Here is a 22,817-nt window from a genome sequence, read left to right as displayed (position 1 = left end):
TGATAAAGGCTGATGAATGCTGACTGAGCCTCCTACTCTTAGAACTGTGTTTGGAGTAAGTAGCCTACAATTTGCATTATGCTACATTATCTACTTTCTTTATTTAGTTTAGCTTTTTGGTGAAAATTCAAATATGAATTCAAAACAGTCAATGGAGAAAGAAGATATGCTTTTATAATTTTTTCCCCATCCAAACTGATTAGTTTATGTTCCATAAACCGACTCAATTTCTGTAACATAACATTTACCGTTGGATATTATCTTCATATACACCTCTCACAGTCACAACAGCTGTAAAAGTGGTTTATGGCAAAACACTTCCAAAGAAAGTTTAGCTGTGTTTTCCAGTCATTAAGTTGAGGGCATCATCACAGACAGTTTATGTAACTCAAATGTTAGTCAGTCTGGTGCTGAATTAAAATGTCATTGAAGTTTTTGCAAAATTATGGCAAGCAAGTTTGGACAGTCTGATGCCGCATGGTTTGTTTGCATTCTTTATGAGATGTGGAGAGAGTGAGTTCAAGTAAGACTCAGTATGTCACAGTGCACTCATCCCTACTGACTCACTTTTTCAATTCATTTTTTTCCCCTCAGAAAATTATATATTGTGTCTGTCTGCGCATGCATGTGTGTGTGTGTGTGTGTGTGTGTGTATGTGTGTGTGTGTGTGTGTCTGTCTGTCTGTCTGTCCAATTCTGTGGGTGTGTTTCTGAATACGTATGCTTGTCTGGGAGTTGTGTGTGGGTGCATGTGTGTGTGGCAAGTGCAAAGGAGGGGGTCACACTCTTCCCGAACCAATCACAATCGAACCCGATTGTTTTGGTGGGGGCTCCGAAACGGTATAAAGACCCGGCCGAGACCAGGCACAGACACATCGAAAGGAGAAGAGCAGCAGAGCCAGCAGCAGCAAAGTCCAGCCAGAGGAGCAAGCAAGGCCACCACGACTTGACCTATTCTTTCAGCCCAAGCGCAAAAACAGAAAAACAACAACAGCAGAACCATGAAGACCTTCGCCATCCTCACCCTCTTCGCCGTGCTGTCCGTCTGCCTGTCCAACCAAGGTAAGGTCACTCCCTCTCTCTTCTCCGCTTCCCGTCGTCCTCACCAGAGGGCAGTTCAGCGGACGCTGATGGAGTATCGTGCTCCGCTACACCCAGGGTAGACAGAGGGTCTTTGGGTTGGTGCAACATAGACGTGGCAGTGTTGTCTTTGCCTGACCGAGTGTTTGTTTTGACTGCCCAGACATGGCCATGGAGGCGTCCTCTGACCCTGCAGCATCTGCACCTGCGGCCCCCGACGCCTCAGCCTCCTCCTCGGCCTCCGACTCCTCCGCCTCCGATTCGTCTGCCTCCGACTCTTCCGCCTCCGACTCCTCCGCATCCGACTCGTCCGCTTCGGATTCTTCAGCCTCCGACTCCTCAGCCTCCGATTCCTCCACTTCTGACTCCTCGGCCTCCGATTCTTCTGCTTCTGACTCCTCCGCCTCCTCCTCCTCCTCTTCTTCCTCCTCTTCATCCGAGTCTGCTGAAGGTAAGCCGTCTTACAACAACTCATCAGTGGGTTCTCCTCCAACTAGACGTAATAGACCATGCCATCACTACAGAGCTACAATTCTTATAGCTTCACTGGTGATCAGAGTCTAACAACTCTATTAGAGGTGAATGAGTGACTCTTGAAGAGGTGCATATGATAGCCTGTGCTCTATTCAGACTAGTTATTAAACACCAGCCCATTACAATGCAGTGGTGTTTGCTCACCCCCAAAAGCTGAACTAGTTGCTAGCGAAGTTCGCCCTTCTCTGTAAAGTGCTGTGGGTGCCTTTAAATGTCCTACATAAATGCAACATGCTGTCGCTATTGCTGTTGTTGTTGTTGATGTTGTTGTTGAACTCTCTCTCTCTCTGCCCTCGTCCCTAACCCAGACACCGCCGCAGCTGTCCCTGAGGTGGAGGTGATTGTGAAGAAGAGGGACCTGGCCGTCGCCCTCCTCAGGAGAAGCAGGAGAGCCGGCACGCCCGCCGCTGACCTCTCTCCCCTGCAGCTGGAAAGGTAAACAAACATCTGCCCAACCTCCATCCATACCTCCCTCCTTCTCTCTGTCTCTCTCTCTCTCTCTCCCCATACACACACGTGCCTCTGCCTTGTTAGAGCTGTCAGACGTGCGCCCTGCTGCGCAGTATACACCATACATCCTCATGTAAATACATGCATGTGTAATTGCTGCAGACACCCCGACCTCCTTGTTAAAGCAGCGAGGGGCGCGAGCTATACGTGTACATTATGTGCTTCCAGGGCATGTGGTTGGGTGGCAGCATTCCAGCGATGCCTGGAGTCAGGCAGAGGAATGTAAATGACAGGCTTTATGTATCTGCTTAAAGATTAGACAGAGCTTTGTCTGGTGCATGGATGTTACTGTATGTCGTGAAGTGCCAAGAGTCTAGGTCAAGTCTGACCCTGAGGAGACTGGTGATTGACTACATTCATCAGTGGTTTATGAGAAGTAGTGTTATTCTCTGATTAGATGAACGGTGACATGAGAATGTATAAGCTGACTGAGTCTTGTCTTGTGTGTGTGTTCCAGTCTGCACGAGGTGTGTGAGGTCAACCTGGCCTGCGAGCACATGGCGGAGACTGCAGGCATCGTGGCCGCCTACACAGCCTACTACGGACCAGTGCCTTTCTAAACCGCCCCGCAAACACAGGCAGCTAGAGCCTCTGGAATCTGCTCCTTCCAACCTCCCCCCTTCCTTTTTTTGTGAGAGTGCAAGAGAGAGAGAGTGAGTGAGAGTGAGCGATTGAGTGAGCGAGTGAGTGAGTGAGTGAGAGAGACTTTACAAACAGGACAACCACTTTTTTTCTGACAGCGCCACGAAAAGCAGCGAGTGGTTCCGTCCCTGCCGCTTGAGAGCACCCTCGCTGGTTTCGGTGGCCTGGGGTGGGGTGGCCTGGGGTGGGGTGGGGTGGGGTGGGGTGGGGTGTGGTGGGGTGGGGTGTGGTGGGGTGGGGTGGCCTGGGGTGGGGTGGGGGGGCTGAGTGATTTTTATAAGACCCGCAAACGAAACCAGCTCTGCTTTTAGAAACGGCGGGAGCTGTCAGTGCTAAAATAAGGGTAGTGCACTAGCTGAGAGTGCCTCTGATCCGGGCCCCAGCGCTACTATGGGGATGTAAGGGACATGAGGCCTGAAAAGAAATACTGATGTAAATATGGCCTGGGGTTACTAAAGAAAAGTTAAATGTTTGCTGAGTTTGGAGCTGAAAGTCCTTCTCTGTGCGTTGCTGTTCGAGGTGTATTGCTTCTAGGTATTCTGCAGTTTACTAACCTGAAAGTCAACTCAGTTGAAATATTAACTTATTGAGTTTTACAAGTAATAGTTACTGGCAGTGCAAGCCATGATAATTGTTGCGTATGTAAAACTGAACGGTGCTATTTCCACTTTTGCGTGGATTCAACTACCAACTGTACACACTTTACCATTGCTGTTTGTGTAAGTGTCTGCACCCTTAAGTGGGAGAGCTCTCACCGAGAGTTTCCTCATCCATCCTTGTGATTGACAGAAGTTGCAGCTGTCAGTCTTCTTATGTATTGTTTTTACTAATGTGCACATAATTTGTGTAAATGTATACAGTGGATCACACCACCTTTGCTTGAATGTTTATGTCAATAAAATAACGTTTGGAAAAAAAATACTGACAAATGTCTTATTTGTTTTTAACCTAACATATGTGATCTCTGCACGTGGGTGTCCCTATGCTGCTCCTTGAACTACCTTGTATATAAACACATATAAATAATTCTTTAAGTATGGTCTGGAGGCCGTTAGAAAATATTTAATTGTATATCAACTTCCGTAAATACGCATTCACTGTGCAAACAGTGCAGGCAAGTCGAGCGCTCTGTCTACATTCTCTTGTATATCCTACCACGTCTTGTTATCATAAATAAATTACCTTATCAAGCTATTTCCTGGCCCGCATGCTACTTTCACGTGATCGCGCGTCCACAGTTCAGTCAGTGGTTGTGCGCGCAGTCCAGCGATAGCACAGAAATCGGAGGAGTAGGTGGTTGGATCAAAGGAATAACTTTGGCCGTAACTGGACATATTACAGAAAATGGATTTTCTCATCGGTAGCCCATTTTCTTCCCCGGTCGGACAGCGAATTCGTAAGTGTCAGGAAATTTGATGATTGCTTTCAAATGTCACCCCTCCCCTTTAAATTAACGTTACGCCAATTTGGCTTGCGCATCGAAGGAAAACTACACAGGTTTTTGAAATATAAAGACTAACGTTTTGGTGAATCTGGTTCTTTTGAGAGTAGCCGACAAATGGTCCACGCAGGGACCAAAATCGGACAATGCATTTTAACATGAATGACGAGATATTTTACTGTTAGTATGTTGCACTGTTCAATTATCGAAACACTAAAGTTCGGTCTTTGATCGATGTATGCAATAGCCAATAGGTATGTGCGCTCAGACGCATATGGTATGTGATTGGCAATATTCTGCTAAATGGCAACAACCTCGCCGAATCAGGTAGGCAATAGAACATGGGGCGGGCTCTTAGGAAATGTCAACTTTTACAATAAGGAACTAAAGTTATCGTTCAGTTAGGGCCTACAGTCGTATTGAACCTGAATGACACTTTTCCTGTCTTTTCCCCCATTCATTTTTTTATTTTATTTTCCTTTACTAAGCATTTGTTTATAGAATTTTCATTTCGTTAAAAAAGTAACTAAATCATTCATCTTAAACCATTTAGTGTGCACTGCACTGTAATGTTTCTTGTTTTCTTCTGCCATTCTTGTCTTGTCTTCTTTACATAGGCTACATGACAGGGTATCTACCTAGCCTGTAACAACGGCTGCGAGTCTCTTTCTATCTTAACAGATAAGGTAACAGTGTCAAGGCTCAGTTCAAGCTCAGATAACTGGGTCATGAGGACACAGCCTGCCCGACCTGGTTGAATTACAAATGGCAAATCATTCGTTAGCGGCACCGTTGAGTGACTTTTACTCTCCAGCACAGCTACTGGGTCAGTGTTTTTTCAACGCCTGCTGACAAATGTGGCTGCCTGGTGACATCATGCACCCAGTGTGCCATCTCCTCTCTCGTCGTCATCCTGCTCTTTCACATCCTCCCTTCCCTTTCACTGTAGTGTCAGAAATGCTTCATCCACCTCTGAGCTAATGTGTGCAAAAGCAGCTGACAGTCACATGAAGTAGTGTGTGTGTGTGTGTGTGTGTGTGTGTGTGTGTGTGTGTGTGTGTGTGTGTGTGTGTGTGTGTGTGTGTGTGTGTGTGTGTGTGTGTGTGTGTGTGAAGGGGGGGATTTAGGGAATTATAAGCACTTACCACAGAGGCCCTGGGAGGGAGGTCCTCATGAGATTCTGAGGTATGGATCACATGGGGAGAGAGAGAGAGAGAGAGATGGGGGTTGGAGAGGGAGGCTGAGAGAGATCCCTCCCTTGGGGAAACGTCTGGAGCTCAAACGGTGCTCTCAGTTCTCAGTGGAATTTCTCAAGTCTGTAAGGGAGTATCCTCTCCTAAGCGTACTGACTTTCAATTCCTCTGGTGAATTTAAGAGGAATGCCTCAGGTACCTGAACCTGTATGTCATAACTAGCGTGGCTTACACTCTACAGTATAGACAACATACTGGGATGCCATGTCATTACATCCACAGCTACAGCTACAACATCCCATTTTAAATCCATAAACTTTACTATGAAATTGGTCCCCCCTTTGCAAAAGCTTCCACTGATCTGAGAAGGCTTTGCACGAGACTTTGGAGGGTCTCTTGGAAGTTTTTTCCATTCATCTAGAAAAGCATTAATGAGGTCAGGCACTGATATTGGATAAGAAAGCCTAGCACACAATGTCTGTCCCAGTTCATACCGAAGGTGTTTGATGGTGTGGAGAACCATGCCAAGCTCTTCCATACCAAAATCACGTCAACATGTCCTTACAGCCTTGCTTTGGGCTTGGTGGACAGTCCAGCTGGTGGAGGGGTAATGATGTAATAGGCCTAATGTTTTTACAGAGGTTGGGCTCAGGTCAGTGAAAGGAACTCTTAATGTGTCAGTATACAAAGACATTTGGGACAAACTCTGTGCTTGCAACGTTTTGGGAACAGTTCAGGGAAGCCCTTTTCGGTTCCAGCATGACAGGGCACAAAGCGAGATACATAAAAAATGTTGTTGGGTTGTTGGTATGTTGTTGAAAGAACTTCACTGGCCCACATAGAATAGACTTCCCTATGCCATCAAACACCCTTGGGATTAGCTTAATGAGATTCTTGCCCAATGTTACAAATACTATTCTGAATGAATGGGCTAACAATTGTAGGCTACTCTAAAACTTTCTTTCCAAAAAGATCGGAAGCTATCAAGGCTGCAAAGGAGGGACCAGCTCAATATTAATGCCTGTAGAACTGGAATGGGATGTCAATAGCAATACTGTGGGTTCCATGTGTCTCAAACACCTTAGTGTGTCTGTTGTACAGTACACCCATCATTCCATGGGCGCCTCTCATTCGTCTTTTTATATATCCTCCCTTCCTTCCTCGGTCCTCGTTCCCACTGATCTAGATAAAGAATGATGGGGCGGCAACAATGGAATAGTCTATTCAGTGGGAACAAGCCTGAAGGGCCGAGCATTGAGGATCGAGGAGAGAGGTTGAGAAAGGGCCTATTTATTGACAGAAAGTGCCAAAATAATGCCTAAATAATGACTAATGCAAAATTAGAATTTTTCGACAAGATTTGGGAAAGATTCTTGAAAGATTTGAACGAACTTGAAAGAACTGTTTTGTTTTCCTCAAAAGACTACAATCTTTCATACATTTTCTCAAAGTCTTATGGTGTAAGGATGGCTTAAGAGTAAATAACATTCGCAGAACCTAATCAACAGGTCTTGGAGAAGTCATTGCTGTTATCTACATTCATACTGTGTTGTCACATCACATGGATTGTTGAGTGTAACGGCACTACTACACTGTCGTGTGTTCTTGGCAGAGCGAGCGACCAGCCCTACCCTGCAGGCGGAGGACTGGGGCCTCAACATGGAGATCTGTGACATCATCAACGAGACAGAGGATGGGTCGGTAGCTGCTAATCTTTATTTCCCTCTATCTCCATCTCTCTATCTGTTCATCACTATCTCTGTCTCCATCTCTCTCTCTCTCTCTCTCTCTCTCTCTCTTTCTCTCTCTCGTTTTCTTTCTATCTCATTTAGCTAATGACCTTTGCATCAATTTATGTCCCTGAATGGCGAAGATTAAAGATGCCCTTTGCCGTTTTCACTTCACTTGTTTCTGTCTGATTGAATGCTGTTGCCCAAAATAGGCCCTCCTCATCCCTCACTGCAGCCACCCCCGACTCCTAGACAGATAAAAGCGATACGGATGACTGACTAGACACTTGTTAGCTAAATTGTGTGTGTGTGTGTATATCGTCTCTCTTCCACTTAACTAGTCTCTCAAGTCTCTTAAGATTACGGAAGAGAGAAACTAGGTTCCAGTGAACTCCAGTCGGGTTTTAAATCATGTCCTTTTTTACGTTTTCCAATCGACAGACCCAAAGATGCCATGAAGGCCATCAAGAAGAGGATTGTGGGGAACAAGAACTTCAGAGAGGTCATGTTAGCGCTAACTGTAAGTCTGCACTCCCACACACCTGTGTGTTCTGCGTGAGCTTGTTGTTGTTCTGGCTGGTGTGGGCAGAGCCGGGGTTTGTGTCTGCAGATGTGTCTGCAGATGTTTACCACTTTGTGGCTCCTGCGCTCTTGGAAAGGAAGCGTCCGTCATTTCATTTTCCCACAGTGCAACATTTGAAGTTCTACTTAAGAACTCGTTTGGACAATCAATCAGCCCTTTGAAATCTTTGTTTGAAAAGCTTAGTGTGTACGTACAACCCCTTGCGTTTTGGAGAAACCATGAGTGGATTTGATCTTCCTCTGTGTTAAAGGAGAAATCCGGCGACTTTTAACATAGATCTCGAGGTCACTGAGTATTTTCGGTGTGAAAACCCCCCCGAAAACAATCGGATTTAGCTAGCTTGAGTCACACCAGCCAGCAGCTAACGCAGCCAGGCAGCTATAGCGCTACACGCTGTGGGCACATCTGGCCCCTGCTCGGTTCTTATCTCCATTGAGTTTAATCACTGTGTGTGCTCCTTTGGTTCCAGGTGCTGGAGACCTGCGTGAAGAACTGTGGCCACCGGTTCCACGTGCAGGTGTGCACCAGGGACTTTGTGGAGGGAGTGCTGGTCCGGGCCATCCTCCCCAAAAACAACCCCCCCGCCGTGCTACATGACAGGGTGCTGAGCCTCATTCAGGTGCGTTTCTACAACACTATTACCAGCAACGCTACTGCCTGTAGATGCACTTGATGCAACACAATGCACCGAATGTGCGTGCTTGACTGGGAATCCCTTCGTATAAAGACAATTGGATGTGTGGGTCTTCAAAAGGTTCTCCGCTGCTTTTCAAATCCTCTTTTAAACCACAATGATGCAGAACCGGAAGACCATTAAAATAATCTTTGCAGCCACAAGTCTAAGACTACTGTATTTCCAATGAGCAGGGATAGATAGCATAACACGGGACTAGTGTGCCGTTGCTTTGTGTCTGGCTTCCCTTGTTGTGGCACACTGACAGTGTTGCTCTGCTGAATCTGTGTCGTCTGTGCTGATTGGGCTACAGCATCACAACCATTCTGGGGGGGTTTCCCAGCGTACTCTACCCTGGCACTCTGATTCTGGGTGAAGAAAAAGGTCACGACCGACGTAACAAAACTTGACACCAATGTTTCCCCTTGACTCGCTACTTTTAACCACATTTCAGCAGGTTTAGGTGCCGAGGGCTTCCGTTCCCATGAAGATCATGACACAATAACAATACATAATATGAAATTATTAAATAAAAATGCACTCCTCTCCTTACTGTGTCAGACCAACTATCCTAGTATCACATGTATTGGTCAGGCATACAGTACATGTTTTGGTTACCTGCTATCCCCATCTGCATGTTTACACTGTGAATACGAAAGAGTGAATGTCAGACTGTAATGGTTAAGACGATTGACGGGCAGCAGCTATCCTTGAAGTGCAGTCCCTTTGAGTTATTCCCTTGGCTGCATTGGTGTGTAACACACTCCTGTTCTTACTTGTCAGGCCTGGGCTGATGCTTTCCGGAACTCTCCGTCCCTGTCAGGGGTGGTGTGTGTGTATGACGACCTGCGGAGGAGGGGGCTGGAGTTCCCCATGACTGACCTGGACGCTCTGTCACCCATCCACACTCCACAAAGGGTGACTGTCACTCTGTGTTTACCTAGGAGGGGACTTTGGACCTCCTAATCTTCCCCAGTAAATGTTGTACTAGCCTCGTTATCATGTCATTCATTCTTACATCAGTCTCTATGGGTGTTTCCCCTCATTCCAAATCTCTCTCTCCCTCTTTATATATCTCAATGTCGGTTTCTCTCTCTCATCCTTACTTTCTCTCTCTCTCTCTCTCAGAGCACTCCAGAAAATGAGACCTCCGCTCCGTCCGCAGTCCCCTCAGTCCCAGCGCCGACACAGGCCCCCGCCCCTTCTCCAGCTCCCCCCCAGAATTCCCAGCCGCCCCCACCGACGGACGGCCCCGTCTCCTTATCCACAGAGCAGGTCTGCCACAGCTCCTGTTCCCAGCACTAGCTTTCATCCGCCAGGCTGACTCATACTGCTTAGACGGTCACAGAACCTTTTTAGTGACTCATCATTATTTACTGAATCGATTGTAGGCCTCTTTCTATAAAATGAAAAAAACTTGTAACTCATGTTTGCACAGTTGTTATGCAATGTTGCTAGAAACCCCAAGAGTGCTTAATATTGTGAAAGTATAGCAGTATGAGGACACCTCAGCTGTCTTTTGTGCCTTAATTCAGTGCATGGTTTCTAAAGGGCAGGTGAGTGTGCGCAGCCTGTGAGGGAGGCTGTGACTGACCTGTCCTATGGTCTGTCCGTGACTGACCTGTGCTGTGCTGTGGTCTGTCCGTGACTGACCTTGTCCTGTGGTGTGTCCGTGACTGACCTGTGCTGTGGTGTGGTGTGTCCGTGACTGACCTGTGCTGTGCTGTGGTGTGTCCGGTACTGACCTGTGCTGTGCTGTGTCCGGTACTGACCTGTGCTGTGGTGTGGTGTGTCCGGTACTGACCTGTGCTGTGCTGTGTCCGGTACTGACCTGTGCTGTGCTGTGTCCGGTACTGACCTGTGCTGTGCTGTGTCCGGTACTGACCTGTGCTGTGCTGTGTCCGGTACTGACCTGTGCTGTGCTGTGTCCGGTACTGACCTGTGCTGTGCTATTGTGTGTCCGTGACTCAGAGGCAGAAGCTGCAGGCGGAGCTGGAGCTTGTGAAGGGCAACCTGCGGGTGATGACGGAGATGCTCAACCAGAGCACCAGCGGCGAGTGCACGGCCTCAGACAGAGAGCTGCTGCAGGTCTGACCCTCCCTCGGCCTTTTAACCACCCTCCTCTCTCACGCACTGGCACGCACAGTTGCACTCACGCTCACACACACACACACACTCACTCACTTACTCTTACACACACACACACACTCACTTACTCACTCACTCACTCACTTTCTCTTTCTCTTTCTCTGTCATTCTCTCACTCTTTCTCTCTCACTCACTCTCTTTCTCTCTCACACACTCACTCACTCAGATTTCCTCATCCCTGACTGTGTGCATTGTGTACTTGTCTTGTCGTTGTTTTGTTTTGCATGATTACTTAATTTATTGTTTGTCACATGGCAATAAACTACTGACAACTGCTAATGATGTATCTTGTGTGTGTGTGTGTGTGTGTGTGTGTGTGAGCAGCAGTTGAACAGCGTGTGTAAAAGCATGCAGCAGCGAGTGGTTGAGCTGATCCCTCGGCTGCTGGACGAAGCCCTGATCGGTGAGCTGCTGGTTATCAATGATGACCTCAACAACGCCTTCATCCGCTACGATAGGTGTGTTCACACCTCCACTAGACTGCCCACTGTTCACAGTTCTCTTCAGCTGCCACCTCTCTCTCTCTCTCGGTCTGTCTCTTTCTTACTCTCTCTCACCCCTTCACCTCCTCACCCTCCTTCTGTCTCTTTCTTCTCTGCTGCATTTCTCTCTATCCCTCGGTTCTTCTGTCTCTTCTGTCAGAGATCTTAGTGTGGGACATTAAGGCAATGATCAATATTTTGCTAATATTCATACTGATGCTAAATGTTGCAAGACTACTATACAAAATCAGAGACAATAACAAGAAAGTATGTGTGGCTGTTTATGAATCAACTACATATTGCTACTTGCCAGGCAGTTTTGACTTAAAAACAAAACAAAAAAAACCTTCCTATGAGTCACATTTCTTATGAGTCTGTGGTTACTGTCTCTGCTTTCTCTTTCTGTAACCTTGTGTCCCTTAACCACCTATGTATATACTCATGCTTCCCCTCCTCTGCTGTTGTTTTGAATTGCTATCATTTCATTCAGTAAAAACATGTTTAGCCCACAATCACCGTTTGGCTGTGTTGCCTCCTCAGGTTTGAGAGGTGCAGTGCTCCAAAAACGACCACAGCGGTGAGTTCCCGGCCCCTTCCGTTAAAACACTAATGGCACGGTTGCTCCTGCTGTTTCACTCCTGCGGTCAATTCAATTCAAGTCAGTTCAAAGTAGCTTTATTAAGATGACTGTTTGGGTACAGTGTTGTCAGAAGCTAGAGTTACAAATAACACAGTAGTATCACAAAAGAAAAGAAAAGAAAGAAAATAGAAAATTGCTCCTGTCGTCTCATTGTTGTTGTCTGACTCCTGTTGTGTCTCTCCTGTCGCTCTGCCTCTGACCTTACCAGACCCCTGAAGCAGGATACGACAACCTCATCGACCTAAGCCCTGTGTCCCCGCCATCTTATCAGTCAGTGGCCAGCCCACCTGTCAGTCAGCCGGTCGCCAAGGCTCCCTCCAATCAGACGCCTCATCCTGGTAAGTGGCTGTTTGTCTGTCTGTTTGCACTTTGGCAGTTGCTCTACTTTATTGTGTGCTGAATCTGCTGTTTTTATCTGTCTGTGCTATTTTGATCACATTTGAATGTACGAGGATGATCATTGTGAGGCAAAAGCTTTGTGTAATCCCACGAATAGAGAAAACAACAGTGTGACTCAACATTTATTGTGCAACATGTTCTCCAAGCTTTTATTGGTAAAAGTTGCAGTACGTACAAACTGTTGGATTTGTTGCCTCAGTGTGACTTGTTTTGTCTTTCTGTTTTTTCTTTTCCTGTTGTCACCTTACTCAACTCTCTCAGGTGCAGCGGAGGAAGACGAGTTTGACATGTTTGCTAACACCAGGGGTAGCTCTCTGGCAGATCAGAGGAAGAGGTGTGTGTGTGTGTGTGTGTGTGTGTGTGTGTGTGTGTGTGTGTGTGTGTGTGTGTGTGTGTGTGTGTGTGTGTGTGTGTGTGTGTGTGTGTGTGTGTGTGTGTGTGTGTGTGTGTGTGTGTGTGTGTGTGTGTGTGTGTGTGTGTGTGTGTGTGTGTGTGTGTGTGTGTGTGTGAGAGAGTGAGAGAGAGAGAGAGAGAGAGAGAGAGAGAGAGAGAGAGAGAGAGAGAGAGAGAGAGAGAGAGAGAGAGAGAGAGAGAGAGAGAGAGAGAGAGAGAGAGAGAGAGAGAGAGAGAGAGAGAGAGAGAGAGAGAGAGAGAGAGAGAGAGAGAGAGAGAGAGAGAGAGAGAGAGAGAGAGAGAGAGAGAGAGAGAGAGAGAGAGAGAGAGAGAGAGAGAGAGAGAGACTTTGTTAGTTGTTAGTTGAGAATCAGTTAACAGCTAGATTCTGTTTGAGAGGCTCTGTTCTCAGTAGCATATCTTTAACAATTTAAGCCTTACAAAGTAACTGTGTTCCCCAAAGTAACTGTGCTCCACGCCTGTGTTCCAGTGTGCGGTATGAGGACCCCAGGGCTGTGGAGGGATTGGCTGAAGCTCTGGACACTCGGCTGCAGGTCACAGGCGCGGTCAGTCCCACCGCTAAACCGCTCTCTCACTCATTCACTTCTTACAGAAACAGTCAAAAGTACACACAGGGCAACTTGCGAGTTGGCAATCTGCTGGCCAGTAGGTTGGCTAAAGTAGGTTGTTTTTACTGTGGAGTAATGAGCACAGAAATCTGACTGACCAAAAACATGTGGCCCTTGTAACTGTGTCATTTAGTTTGTTCAAACTGAGTCTTCATACATATTTGGGAAAATGCCACTGCAGTGTTTATAGACGAAGGGGCCATGCACTGTGACATTCCTCTAAACACAGATAAACAAGACAACACTGACCGGCTACCATTGGACACCAGGGTTCCATATTTACATTTCAGTCTCTCTCAACATGATATCTCAAGAGAGATATATATATTACCTCCTCGCTGTTTAGTTCTTCTTGAGTTAAAAGAACTCCTGGAAATATACACAAGCAGCTAATGACCTCCAGCATCTTCACTACAGTAGCCTATCATGTTACCTTCCACTGAATTAGCTCGTTTCATGTTAGCTTAGTTAGGTTCTTGTCCCCGTCAAACAGGAGAGAGTCACGCTCTTACCTCAGTGTGCTGCTAAATAATTAATACAGGGATCTTTGTCTCTTTAGACGTTTCTAGAATGTTAAGTGGGCCTTTTTGGAGATTTAGTTGTGGAGATGTCCTGGACATTTTGTTCTTCAAACTTTTGATTTTGTAATAGTTCTGAGAATATAGGCAGGTTGTTTAATGAGCCATATATTTTTAGCCATAAGTCAAACCCATACAGTAACGTTTTCAGCACAAATGTTTCAGTTCCTCAGCCATGTAGTCATGTGTCACTTTTGGCGTGATGTGAGTGATGTGACCAAAATTGCACATTTGTCTGTGAAGGACGATGACGTGTGGGCTCAGGCGGCCGTTGAGTGTGGCTGGATGCACAGTGAAGGATTGGTGGGTGTAAACGCAGCCATCCGTTGCTCTACAAATCAACTACTTTGGCCTGGGGCTGCGCTAATGGAAGTGCTGTGCTGTCAAGGAGCACTCGAAATCAGCCGCAGTCAAATGAGTGGTTTGGCCCTCGTGAATCAGCATGGGGTTGTCATGCCTTGCGACCACTCTCTCTGCTCGGGGTGATCATGACACCAAATGTGCCGGCGTACGCACTCTCTGCTGTCGGCTGCTCTGTTCTGTTGGCCACTGCATGCTGGAACTCTGTCGCTTCTCAAAATGATCAATGGATGAATCGATTGGTTTTATGTTCAATGAACACCATTAGCGCAGCAGATTGGAGCGCCGTATTGATTTAAGCATGCGTATGCACTGAGCTCTTGCTGTGGAGGGGGTTTGATGCATGGAAATTGAAAGTGAATGGGCTGTAATAATGTCTCAACTGCAAGTGGAACTGTAGCGCTTGGTCACTGATCTAATATTTCCTTGATGGCTGCTCCCTCTCCTTCTCTCTCTCTCTGTCTCTCGCTCTCTCTCTCTCTCACACACACACACTCTCTCTTTCTCTGTCTCTCTCTCTCACTCACTCACTCACTCACTCACTCACTCACTCTCTATCTCTCTCTCTCTCATACACACACACACACACACACACACACGCTCTCTCTCTCACACACACATAAACACACACACACATATCCTCTCTGTCTTTCAGATGCCCGCTCCTCGAACAGCTGCGATGAGTGAGATCGAGAACTGGCTCTCTACAGAACCGGTGAGTGACAGACAGTGATTGGTTCAAACATCAGTGTCCATGCTCCTGTTCTCCTTTCCCAATCAAAATAGTGGTTAAGGCTGTTACCGATTGCAGCACAAATACTCGTTAAAATGTTACCAATAACAACACAAATACTTGTTAAGGTGTTACCAATCACAACATAAAACATCCCTTCCGTACATCCCTCTATCCCCATTACACTTTTTCTACTCTGGAATGTGTGGTCTTTGACAGCAGACCATAGGAATCTTACAGTTTACAGGATATATATTCATATATGCATCCTCACTGAAATTAGAGGTCTATCTAGTGATTTTTTTAGACCCGTTTATGTGATGTTTATGTGATAGATGTTTTTGCATAGTTGCATAGAAAAAAACAGAACCAAGCCAAACATGCTATTTTTGGTGCCTCTGTCTGATTGTCCCTATTTATGGTATGAGGACAGAATCTCTCTTGTATGGAAAAGGTCTATAAACGGTTTTTGAACGTCTTAAATAGAGCTTTGTATGAATTTATGTGACAAGTGATTATCGTATCAATGTGATTGATTGTACCGGTACATTAAGTTGCAGTGAAGACTGCTGTTTCTGAAACAACCTAAATAGATGTTTTCATCTGTGGTTTTCTCAATGGTTAGACACATCTAATTGTGTTCCTCTATGGGGTCTGATTGGGATAAATGTGATGACACAGGGCTATTTCAAACTCTTTTAGATGACAGTATATTCACCTCAGACACCCGGGATATATTTATATTCACCACTTTACTTCTATATTTTTCTCTGTCTTTTTTAGAAAGAGCATTCCAGTCAGTCTATTGAAGCTGGAATTTGTCTAGTCAGTTTATATTCGCCACTTTACTTCCATATTTTTTCTCTGTCTTTTAAAAAGAACATTCCAGTCAGTCTATTGAAACTGTGGTATAGTATGGCGGCTGGCCTCGTCAGGCTGCATTTGAGGCTTTTCTCTGTGCAAGTGCGCCATCAGGTGGCCAGTTTTGTTACAACAAAAATTGTTCCTGTTCTGTCCACATGTCAAAAACACCATTTCTTTTTCACCTTGAGAGATGTTGAGGTATAAAGACTATGACTATATTTTACATGAATTAAGAGTCTTTAGTTAAAGTAGATTAGTTAGTGCTTAAGTATAGTGTGTATTCTGTCATTCAGTGGTTGTTTTCTGTTGCAGCCTGAAAGAGACGAGTCGGAAGGAGTTACCAGTGATGGTGAGATCTTTAAATATTACTCATAAACTACTACGCTGTTCTTTAGTGCTCATAAATTACTACGCTGTTCTTTAAATATTACTCATAAACTACTACGCTGTTCTTTAAATATTACTCATAAATTACTACGCTGTTCTTTAGTGCTCATAAACTACTACGCTGTTCTTTAGTGCTCATGAACTACTACGCTGTTCTTTAAATATTACTCATAAATTAGGCTACTACGCTGTTTTGTTCTCGTTCTGTTTGTTGTTCTGTATGACACATAGGCTGCGTTCAGACTGCCAGCCAAAATCCGATTTTTAGCCCATTCAGATTTGTATCGGATGTCACTTTTGAAGTCTGAACAGTGACAGGTCACATGAAATCCGATTTTTGCGAACCACATCCGGGAGGTAGTTTCATATCGCATTCGTATCGGATATGGACAGATGCGTCTCAGTCTGAACAGCTCCCAACACTCAGATCGGATTTGACTGTCCATGACGTGACTTTACGTGCGTGACCGCCGACCTATTTCGAGTTGTGGAGCAACGTTACGGCTATGTCTTTTGACCATGTTATATTAAACGTGACTTTACAATACTCAATGCTAAATAGAGCATTATGCAGTCTCTGCTCTGTTTCTATGGAAGTTGCAAGAATCCACATTGTTCTATTAAAATGCCGTCAAATAATTAAATAGCCTTCCAACAGTTTGAAACGGAGCTTGCCACTGATTAGTTTCGGTTTCTGTCGCGCAAATGCGCACACGTATGCATGCATTCAATGAACACTCACCTAGTTATTGTTCTATGTTTAATCACATCAAATTAGCAAGTATTTCTTCCTGATGGCAGACATGTTTGTTTTCGTTGCTACAGCAACCTGTCAGATCTGTTACTAATGTGACCCAGTCTGAACAGAGCCATATCCGATTTGGACACTTGCTAAAGGCAGTGTGAACAGTCAGCACTAAAAATCGGATATGAGAAGGAATCAGATTTGAATCAGATTTGTCTGCAGTCTGAACGCAGTCATAATGCTCTCCATGGCGTGATGATGAACTTAACCTGATATGGTTCTTTCCCCTTTTCCCCTGAAGAGTTTGACAAGTTCTTGCAGGAGAGAGCGAATGTGGCCGACCACCTGCCCCGCGAGCCGAAGACGACCTCCAACGCCTCCAGCGCCTCGTCGCGCGCGCCGCCCCAGGCGGCCAGCAAGCAGGAGCGGTCACATGACCACCTCTTCACGCTGTGAGCGCAGCGCAGTGGGCACTGAACTGACTGACAGGTGACATGCGTCAATCATCACTCCAGCTCTGAGAAGGTCGTACGTGGCGACACAACTCGGCATATCACAGAAGTGCCATGACTAAAGCCTGTTATCTTTGCTTATTTCAGGTTTTCGAAAGCCTTAGCGGTTGTTGAGTGTAGTGGCTCTTTATACTGAATGTAAGATATGTTATATACGCTATGACGGACAAGAGAGACAGGTCTTTATTCCATATGAGTGCATTATACATTCCCAACACACGCGTGTCCCAATGCTTACACTGCAAACATATATAACATGATGTGAAGCCATCAGAAGGATGATACAACATGAAGAAATGCACAAACCAAGTGGATGTAAATGAAGCGGCCTAAATATGTGCGGGTTAAATAAAATACACTTTATATGTTAATCCTATTTAAATTGAGTTTATGTGATCTATAATCTGTTTGGTACATTCTTCGCTGTTTTGTTACTATGATTATAGTCATTCCTGGTGTAATTAAAATAATTGCTGCCCATCACAGCTGGGAGGAAAATGTGGTTTTGTGAGTTTCTTTCACCCAAGGCCATCATCATACATCACCCCTTGATATTCAACTATGCTCCACCTCCCTTATCAATAATAGCACATGACAGGATGTGGTATGGACATTCATGTTTCTCAACTCCGCTCCCCCGAGTTCTTTAGAACTGCTGGCATGATAGAGTATGTGTTGGGAAACACACTCAGTTGGAAGCTGGAGGAGTTTTCTGATGAGGTGTTAACAATACACACCCTCAAATGGGATCCGTGCAGAACATGGAGGTTTCTAGGGTTGTTAATCATGTCTATTGCATCAGGTGGACAAAACTTGTACGTTTCTTAAAGACATGGTCCAAGAAAGACTTATTAAGAACAAGCGCTTGAGAGTGTGGTTTTCAAGACTAGTCTTAGTCTTTTTCTAACTTTTTCCCTCTAACTCCATCATGATTTTGTATATGGGACATTTGGTGTTGACTCTATGGCGATGGCCTTGCTTTGACCTGACCGTCATTTAGCCTAAGTGATTTTGAAGAAATGTTTTGATTCAAATCAGCTTGAACTTTTCATGGCGAGGAGCTACTTAAACACAGGCTAGTTGTAATTTAATGTAATAGTGGTTAAGGAGATTCTGTGTTTACTTTTTGACAAATTACCCATTATCCTCCCTAACTGCTGAAGAAAAGTGACTTTGTGACTGCCCAGAATGTTTTGTCTGTTGCACATAATTAGCTGCTTATACATCAGCTAAACAGTTGTGAATGGACCACAACAATCCCCATCCACAATAGGAACAGTACAACTCCAAGCCCTTACAGCTATGAAGCCATGACGTGAATTGAGTGTAGAATGACACATCTATGCATCATCAGGGTAGTAGTAGGCTTCTGAAGTTGCTGGGCTGATTAATGTCTCTCAAGAGCTCCCATCCTCGTTCAACTCGTGTCTGTCAAATGCTCAGAGCAGAGGCCTGTTCTGAATGTCTCTCCAGAAGATAGAAAGAAGATGAAATCCCTGACCAAGAGATCCATGGCGAATAAAACTTGTTTTAGGTCTTCTAGATGGGTGTCTTTCAGTGTAGACTAGAGGATTTCTGCCAGTCAGACATGAGCACTGAGGGACTTAAAAACAGCTCTAGACTAACCAAGGCAAGTCAATGTGTAGCTATGATATCGATACATAGGTAGATGGATAGATACTTCACTGCCACACAACACTTTTGGTGGGTTTTTTTTACTATTAAGCTCAACCCTGTGAAGGGAGGGGGAACATATGTTACTGTATATAGCCTATATGAAAATAAATGTTCATCTCACTCTAGTTTTGTTGAAGAGCCTTACTGCTGAAGGTTAGAAGCTGTTTTTGAAACGTGTGGTTTCAGTTCTTATAGATCTGAAACGTCTGACAGAGGAGAGAAGCTGGAAAAAGTGGTGGCTTGGGTGAGAGATATTTCATTAGTCTGGAAGCGCGGTTTAAGGAGAGCTCAGACTCAGAGTAGCTAGCATGGACTGGAGGGATGTGCCATTAGCAAACTTTTTAGGGTTTTTTTTTTTTTTAGACAACAAGGTAAGAGCAGGCAAGTTAATTAAACCTTTATCAAATAAAATGTAAAAGATAATGGGTGGGATAAAATGGGTGAGAGCGAACAGTTTTACTTTCGTAAATATTTCGTTTACAAAACGCTTTTGTGGGGACAGGTGCGTCGGAGCCCTACTGCGGAATAGGTTAGACTACCCAGATAAACTGCACACTGTCCATTACGCATGCATACATTTATTTAGAATTCACAACGTTTCGGTCATGGACCTTCCTCAGGTGAATTGGGAAGGTCCATGACCGAAACTTTGTGAATTCTAAATAAATGTATGCATGCGTAATGGACAGTGTGCGGGATTCTCTTCTACAAGTAGCCTAATACTTCAACTGGACATGTGTCAGAACTCTATTTTCTGCGTTCCAGATAATATTCACAGTGACAAAACTTTTTTTTTAAAACCACATCTCTGTGTCCAGATAGGGAGAACACATTCGTTTTAAAAGAGTACATTCAGGCCTACTTCCTGCCCATAAAAAGGGATTATCATTACGCGCCGAAATCAAACTACTTGAACACGTGCGCATTGCCCGCCTAGTTCTATTGAACGTCTGCTTAACGTCACCTGCAGTTGAGTAGATTACGGAGAGGTCGTTTGAAAGCAAAAGGGAATTCAGCATCATCACTCCCCGAGAACTGTTCAAGAGTACCGCTCTTTAAAAGAAAAAGTTGGAGATGGAAGTTTGGATTTAAACTCGCTGCCTAACGATGTAGTCTAGTCGTAATTTCTTGAACCCAGAAATGTTGAGTACCCTAAAGTTTTATTGCAGAAATGTCATCTATAGGCCTAATAGATGGAATTTAACTTGGTTGCCTAAAGTTGCACTTTGGGCAATTTGCATAATTAGCATAATTATATAGGCAATTAAGGTGAATAGGGTGCAGGTGAATAGGGTAAAAAATTTAAATAATAGATATCACTATGAAACTTTCTTAGTTGGTTACTTGTGCTAAGATGAGAAAAAAATGTATTGCATGTTTTTTATATTTTAATGTTTACATATGCAAATGAGGCCATGTCTCATTAAACATGCGCTTATTTGCATACTGACAAAATCAGATTGTTTAATAATAAAGTCATGCTCAAAATATTTTTTTCCTAGGGTAACATGTGTACTTGGGGTCTGAGTTGGTGAAAACCTTTAAGGAACCTGTCAGGAGGCAGTGTTGACCTATGGACAGACGGATTAAGAAATTAGGTGCTCCATGCAAAATAACTATAACAGCATGCACGCAAACCTACAAGAACTGTACATAATATGCAAAATAACTATATCCAGCATGCACACGTACACAAATTCACATTAACTATATACAAGAACTATACAAAATATAAAATAATATGACATTTTAAAGGCACAGGAGCAAGATGTTTTTGTACGGTCACAATTATGACAATTGGGATTAAATGGGTCAATGGGTTAACACTGCCTCCTTACCAGGATCCTTTAAAGGTTTTCACCAACTCAGCCCTCCAAGTATACATGTTTACTTTGGAAAAAAGAAACATTTTGAGCCTGGCTTTATCACACTATCTGATTTTGTGCGTATGCAAATTAGAGCCTTTTTTATGAGATATGGCCTAATTTGCATATGTAAACATTAAAATATAAAAAACATGCAATACATTTTTTTCTCATCTTAACACAAGTAACCAACTGAGAAAGTTTCATAGTGATATCTATTATTTTATTTTTTTACCCTATTCACCTGCACCCTATTCACCTTAATTGGCTATATATTTATGCTAATTATGCAAATTGCCCAAAGTGCAACTTTAGGCAACCAAGTTGAATTTCATCCACTAGGCCTATAGATTACATTTATGCAATAAAACTTTAGGGTACTCAACATTTCTGGGTTTACTATTGGGCCTATGGGGATTACGACTAGACTAATGTCGCCAGTGCCATTCGCAAATGGCTTGTTCTGACTACATGCTGGCTCCGTTACCAGTCGGTATGGAGCGGGAATGATAACCTTCGATCCATGTGGTCGACCGGATCGACTTAACGCCATATCCTCCGCCTAACTGACCTTATCTATCAGAATAATTGTATAACCTTTTAATAAGCAGCCTACATGAACTTACACGTATCCAACATGTACGTGCCCAGAATTGGTGCAACATGTAGGCTAGGCCACATAGTTTGTTGTAACATGATTGATATTGTTGGAACATGCCTATAAGAACTGTACAATGTTGAAACTTCATTAAATGAACATTCATTAGCCTGTTGGTGGGGGTCCTATGTTCCCCACTTTGTATGGGACCGGGGAACATAGGACCCTTTTGTTCCTAAATTTTAAAAAGGGTCCTATATGTTCCCCGGTTTTCCCAAAAAGGATCTTATGTTTCCCGGTATGTATTGATGACAGGGGAACATAGGACCTTTTTGGGGAAAACTGGGGAACATAGGGATGACCCCATGGCGAAGGCCTGGATGTGCTGGTAGATTGGTCTGTAGGGCAGTTGATATTACGATGGATGGATCTACGGTTGGTAGGACAGGAGGTTTTTGGCATAACTCCCCCGTTATAAGTGTGTGGACTGGAGTCCTGTCTTCTGGCCCGCTACATGGGTGGCAGTGGCACACCCACCACTACAAGGCCTGTGCTCAGCACATCTGTTGGTGTCCCAGAGGGACGGCATGTCGGCATGACGTGACCTAAATCCTCGCTCCTCAATAAACGCCTCACCTATGTTTGGATGGCGAGGAGAGTGAAGTAGACAACGAATGGAAGGCAACATTTTACTCAAAAAATGTCTGTAGAGACAATATTGCCACACCCTGTTCTGACAGCTTGCAAATGTTCATGTAAATAACATGAATGGGAGCCGCTTGGTTTAACTCACATATCATTATTCCTATTCAGTAGAATATATGAACGCCTGTCAGCTTGATCCCTCTCCAGATAGTTGACACCTACTGTAGGTCAGGGCTGTACGCTAAGCTTTTTCACTAGGAGCACAGGTGCTCCTAAATGAAAAAGTTTAGGAGCACAGAAAAAAAATTAGGAGCACTATGAAATTTCCTTGAAAACCTTCTTGCCTTAAGCAGGATACAGATCATTCACAGCACTGGCAATCATAGTCTCTGCTCAAACCCTACACACACAGAAAATGGCTTGTCTTGTTTCTATTTCATATTTTGAATTCAGAATTTGTATTTTGTTAACAATTTATAGCATTTTAGGATCTGCATAATTACTTATAGCTTAAAATATTCAGTAAACGGAATACTTCAAATTGATTACACTTGTCTTTAATGATATTACAGGGGTGATGTGTAGGTCTAATTGAGTGCCTGTCACTTTAAGATGTAGGCTACGTGAACATAATTAGGTTTCATTTGGTTTTAGGAAAAGAGTCAAGCATAGTTCAAGGATACATCATGTTTTCATTAAATAACTTAAATGTTCAAAAAACTAACAAAGGTAAAGACATATTTCTGGTGTAATAGAAAAGATGAGTGTCCACTGTCC

The 22,817-nt window shown here is 44.3% G+C and overlaps 2 protein-coding genes across 3 annotated transcripts; both read left to right on the top strand.

The window, feature by feature from the left end:
* The first annotated feature begins 889 nt into the window (after positions 1-889).
* On the top strand, positions 890-2,920 carry bglapl (bone gamma-carboxyglutamate (gla) protein, like). Its single transcript, XM_062535915.1, has 4 exons — positions 890-1,061; positions 1,243-1,530; positions 1,922-2,048; positions 2,581-2,920. The coding sequence occupies exons 1-4, from the start codon at positions 1,001-1,003 to the stop codon at positions 2,681-2,683; spliced, it is 579 nt and encodes a 192-aa protein (XP_062391899.1). The 5' UTR covers positions 890-1,000; the 3' UTR covers positions 2,684-2,920.
* A 1,051-nt stretch (positions 2,921-3,971) lies between these two features.
* Positions 3,972-17,753, top strand: LOC134093761 (target of Myb1 membrane trafficking protein-like). Of its 2 annotated transcripts, XM_062546996.1 has the most exons (16): positions 3,972-4,161; positions 7,012-7,096; positions 7,571-7,649; positions 8,182-8,331; positions 9,169-9,303; positions 9,514-9,660; positions 10,357-10,473; positions 10,858-10,991; positions 11,556-11,592; positions 11,864-11,993; positions 12,316-12,388; positions 12,938-13,013; positions 13,898-13,957; positions 14,670-14,729; positions 15,924-15,960; positions 17,045-17,753. In XM_062546996.1, the coding sequence occupies exons 1-16, from the start codon at positions 4,110-4,112 to the stop codon at positions 17,197-17,199; spliced, it is 1,527 nt and encodes a 508-aa protein (XP_062402980.1). In that variant the 5' UTR covers positions 3,972-4,109; the 3' UTR covers positions 17,200-17,753. The 2 variants fall into 2 exon arrangements, with proteins under 2 accessions (XP_062402980.1, XP_062402989.1); XM_062547005.1 differs by lacking the exon at positions 13,898-13,957 and having other exon boundaries at positions 3,974-4,161.
* The last annotated feature ends 5,064 nt before the right edge of the window (positions 17,754-22,817 follow it).

This window comes from Sardina pilchardus, chromosome 1 (assembly GCF_963854185.1).
Source record: "Sardina pilchardus chromosome 1, fSarPil1.1, whole genome shotgun sequence".
NCBI classification, from domain to species: Eukaryota; Metazoa; Chordata; class Actinopteri; order Clupeiformes; family Clupeidae; genus Sardina; species Sardina pilchardus.
This window is presented reverse-complemented; position numbering and strand designations above follow the sequence as displayed.

Coding starts and splice junctions, on each gene's coding strand:
- LOC134093761 (XM_062546996.1), top strand. CDS start 4,110: ATGGATTTTCTCATCGGTAGCCCATTTTCTTCCCCGGTCGGACAGCGA. Junction 8,332..9,168: donor GGGTGCTGAGCCTCATTCAG/GTGCGTTTCTAC, acceptor CTTACTTGTCAG/GCCTGGGCTGATGCTTTCCG. Junction 9,304..9,513: donor CCATCCACACTCCACAAAGG/GTGACTGTCACT, acceptor TCTCTCTCTCAG/AGCACTCCAGAAAATGAGAC.
- bglapl (XM_062535915.1), top strand. CDS start 1,001: ATGAAGACCTTCGCCATCCTCACCCTCTTCGCCGTGCTGTCCGTCTGC. Junction 1,531..1,921: donor TTCATCCGAGTCTGCTGAAG/GTAAGCCGTCTT, acceptor TCCCTAACCCAG/ACACCGCCGCAGCTGTCCCT. Junction 2,049..2,580: donor TCTCCCCTGCAGCTGGAAAG/GTAAACAAACAT, acceptor TGTGTGTTCCAG/TCTGCACGAGGTGTGTGAGG.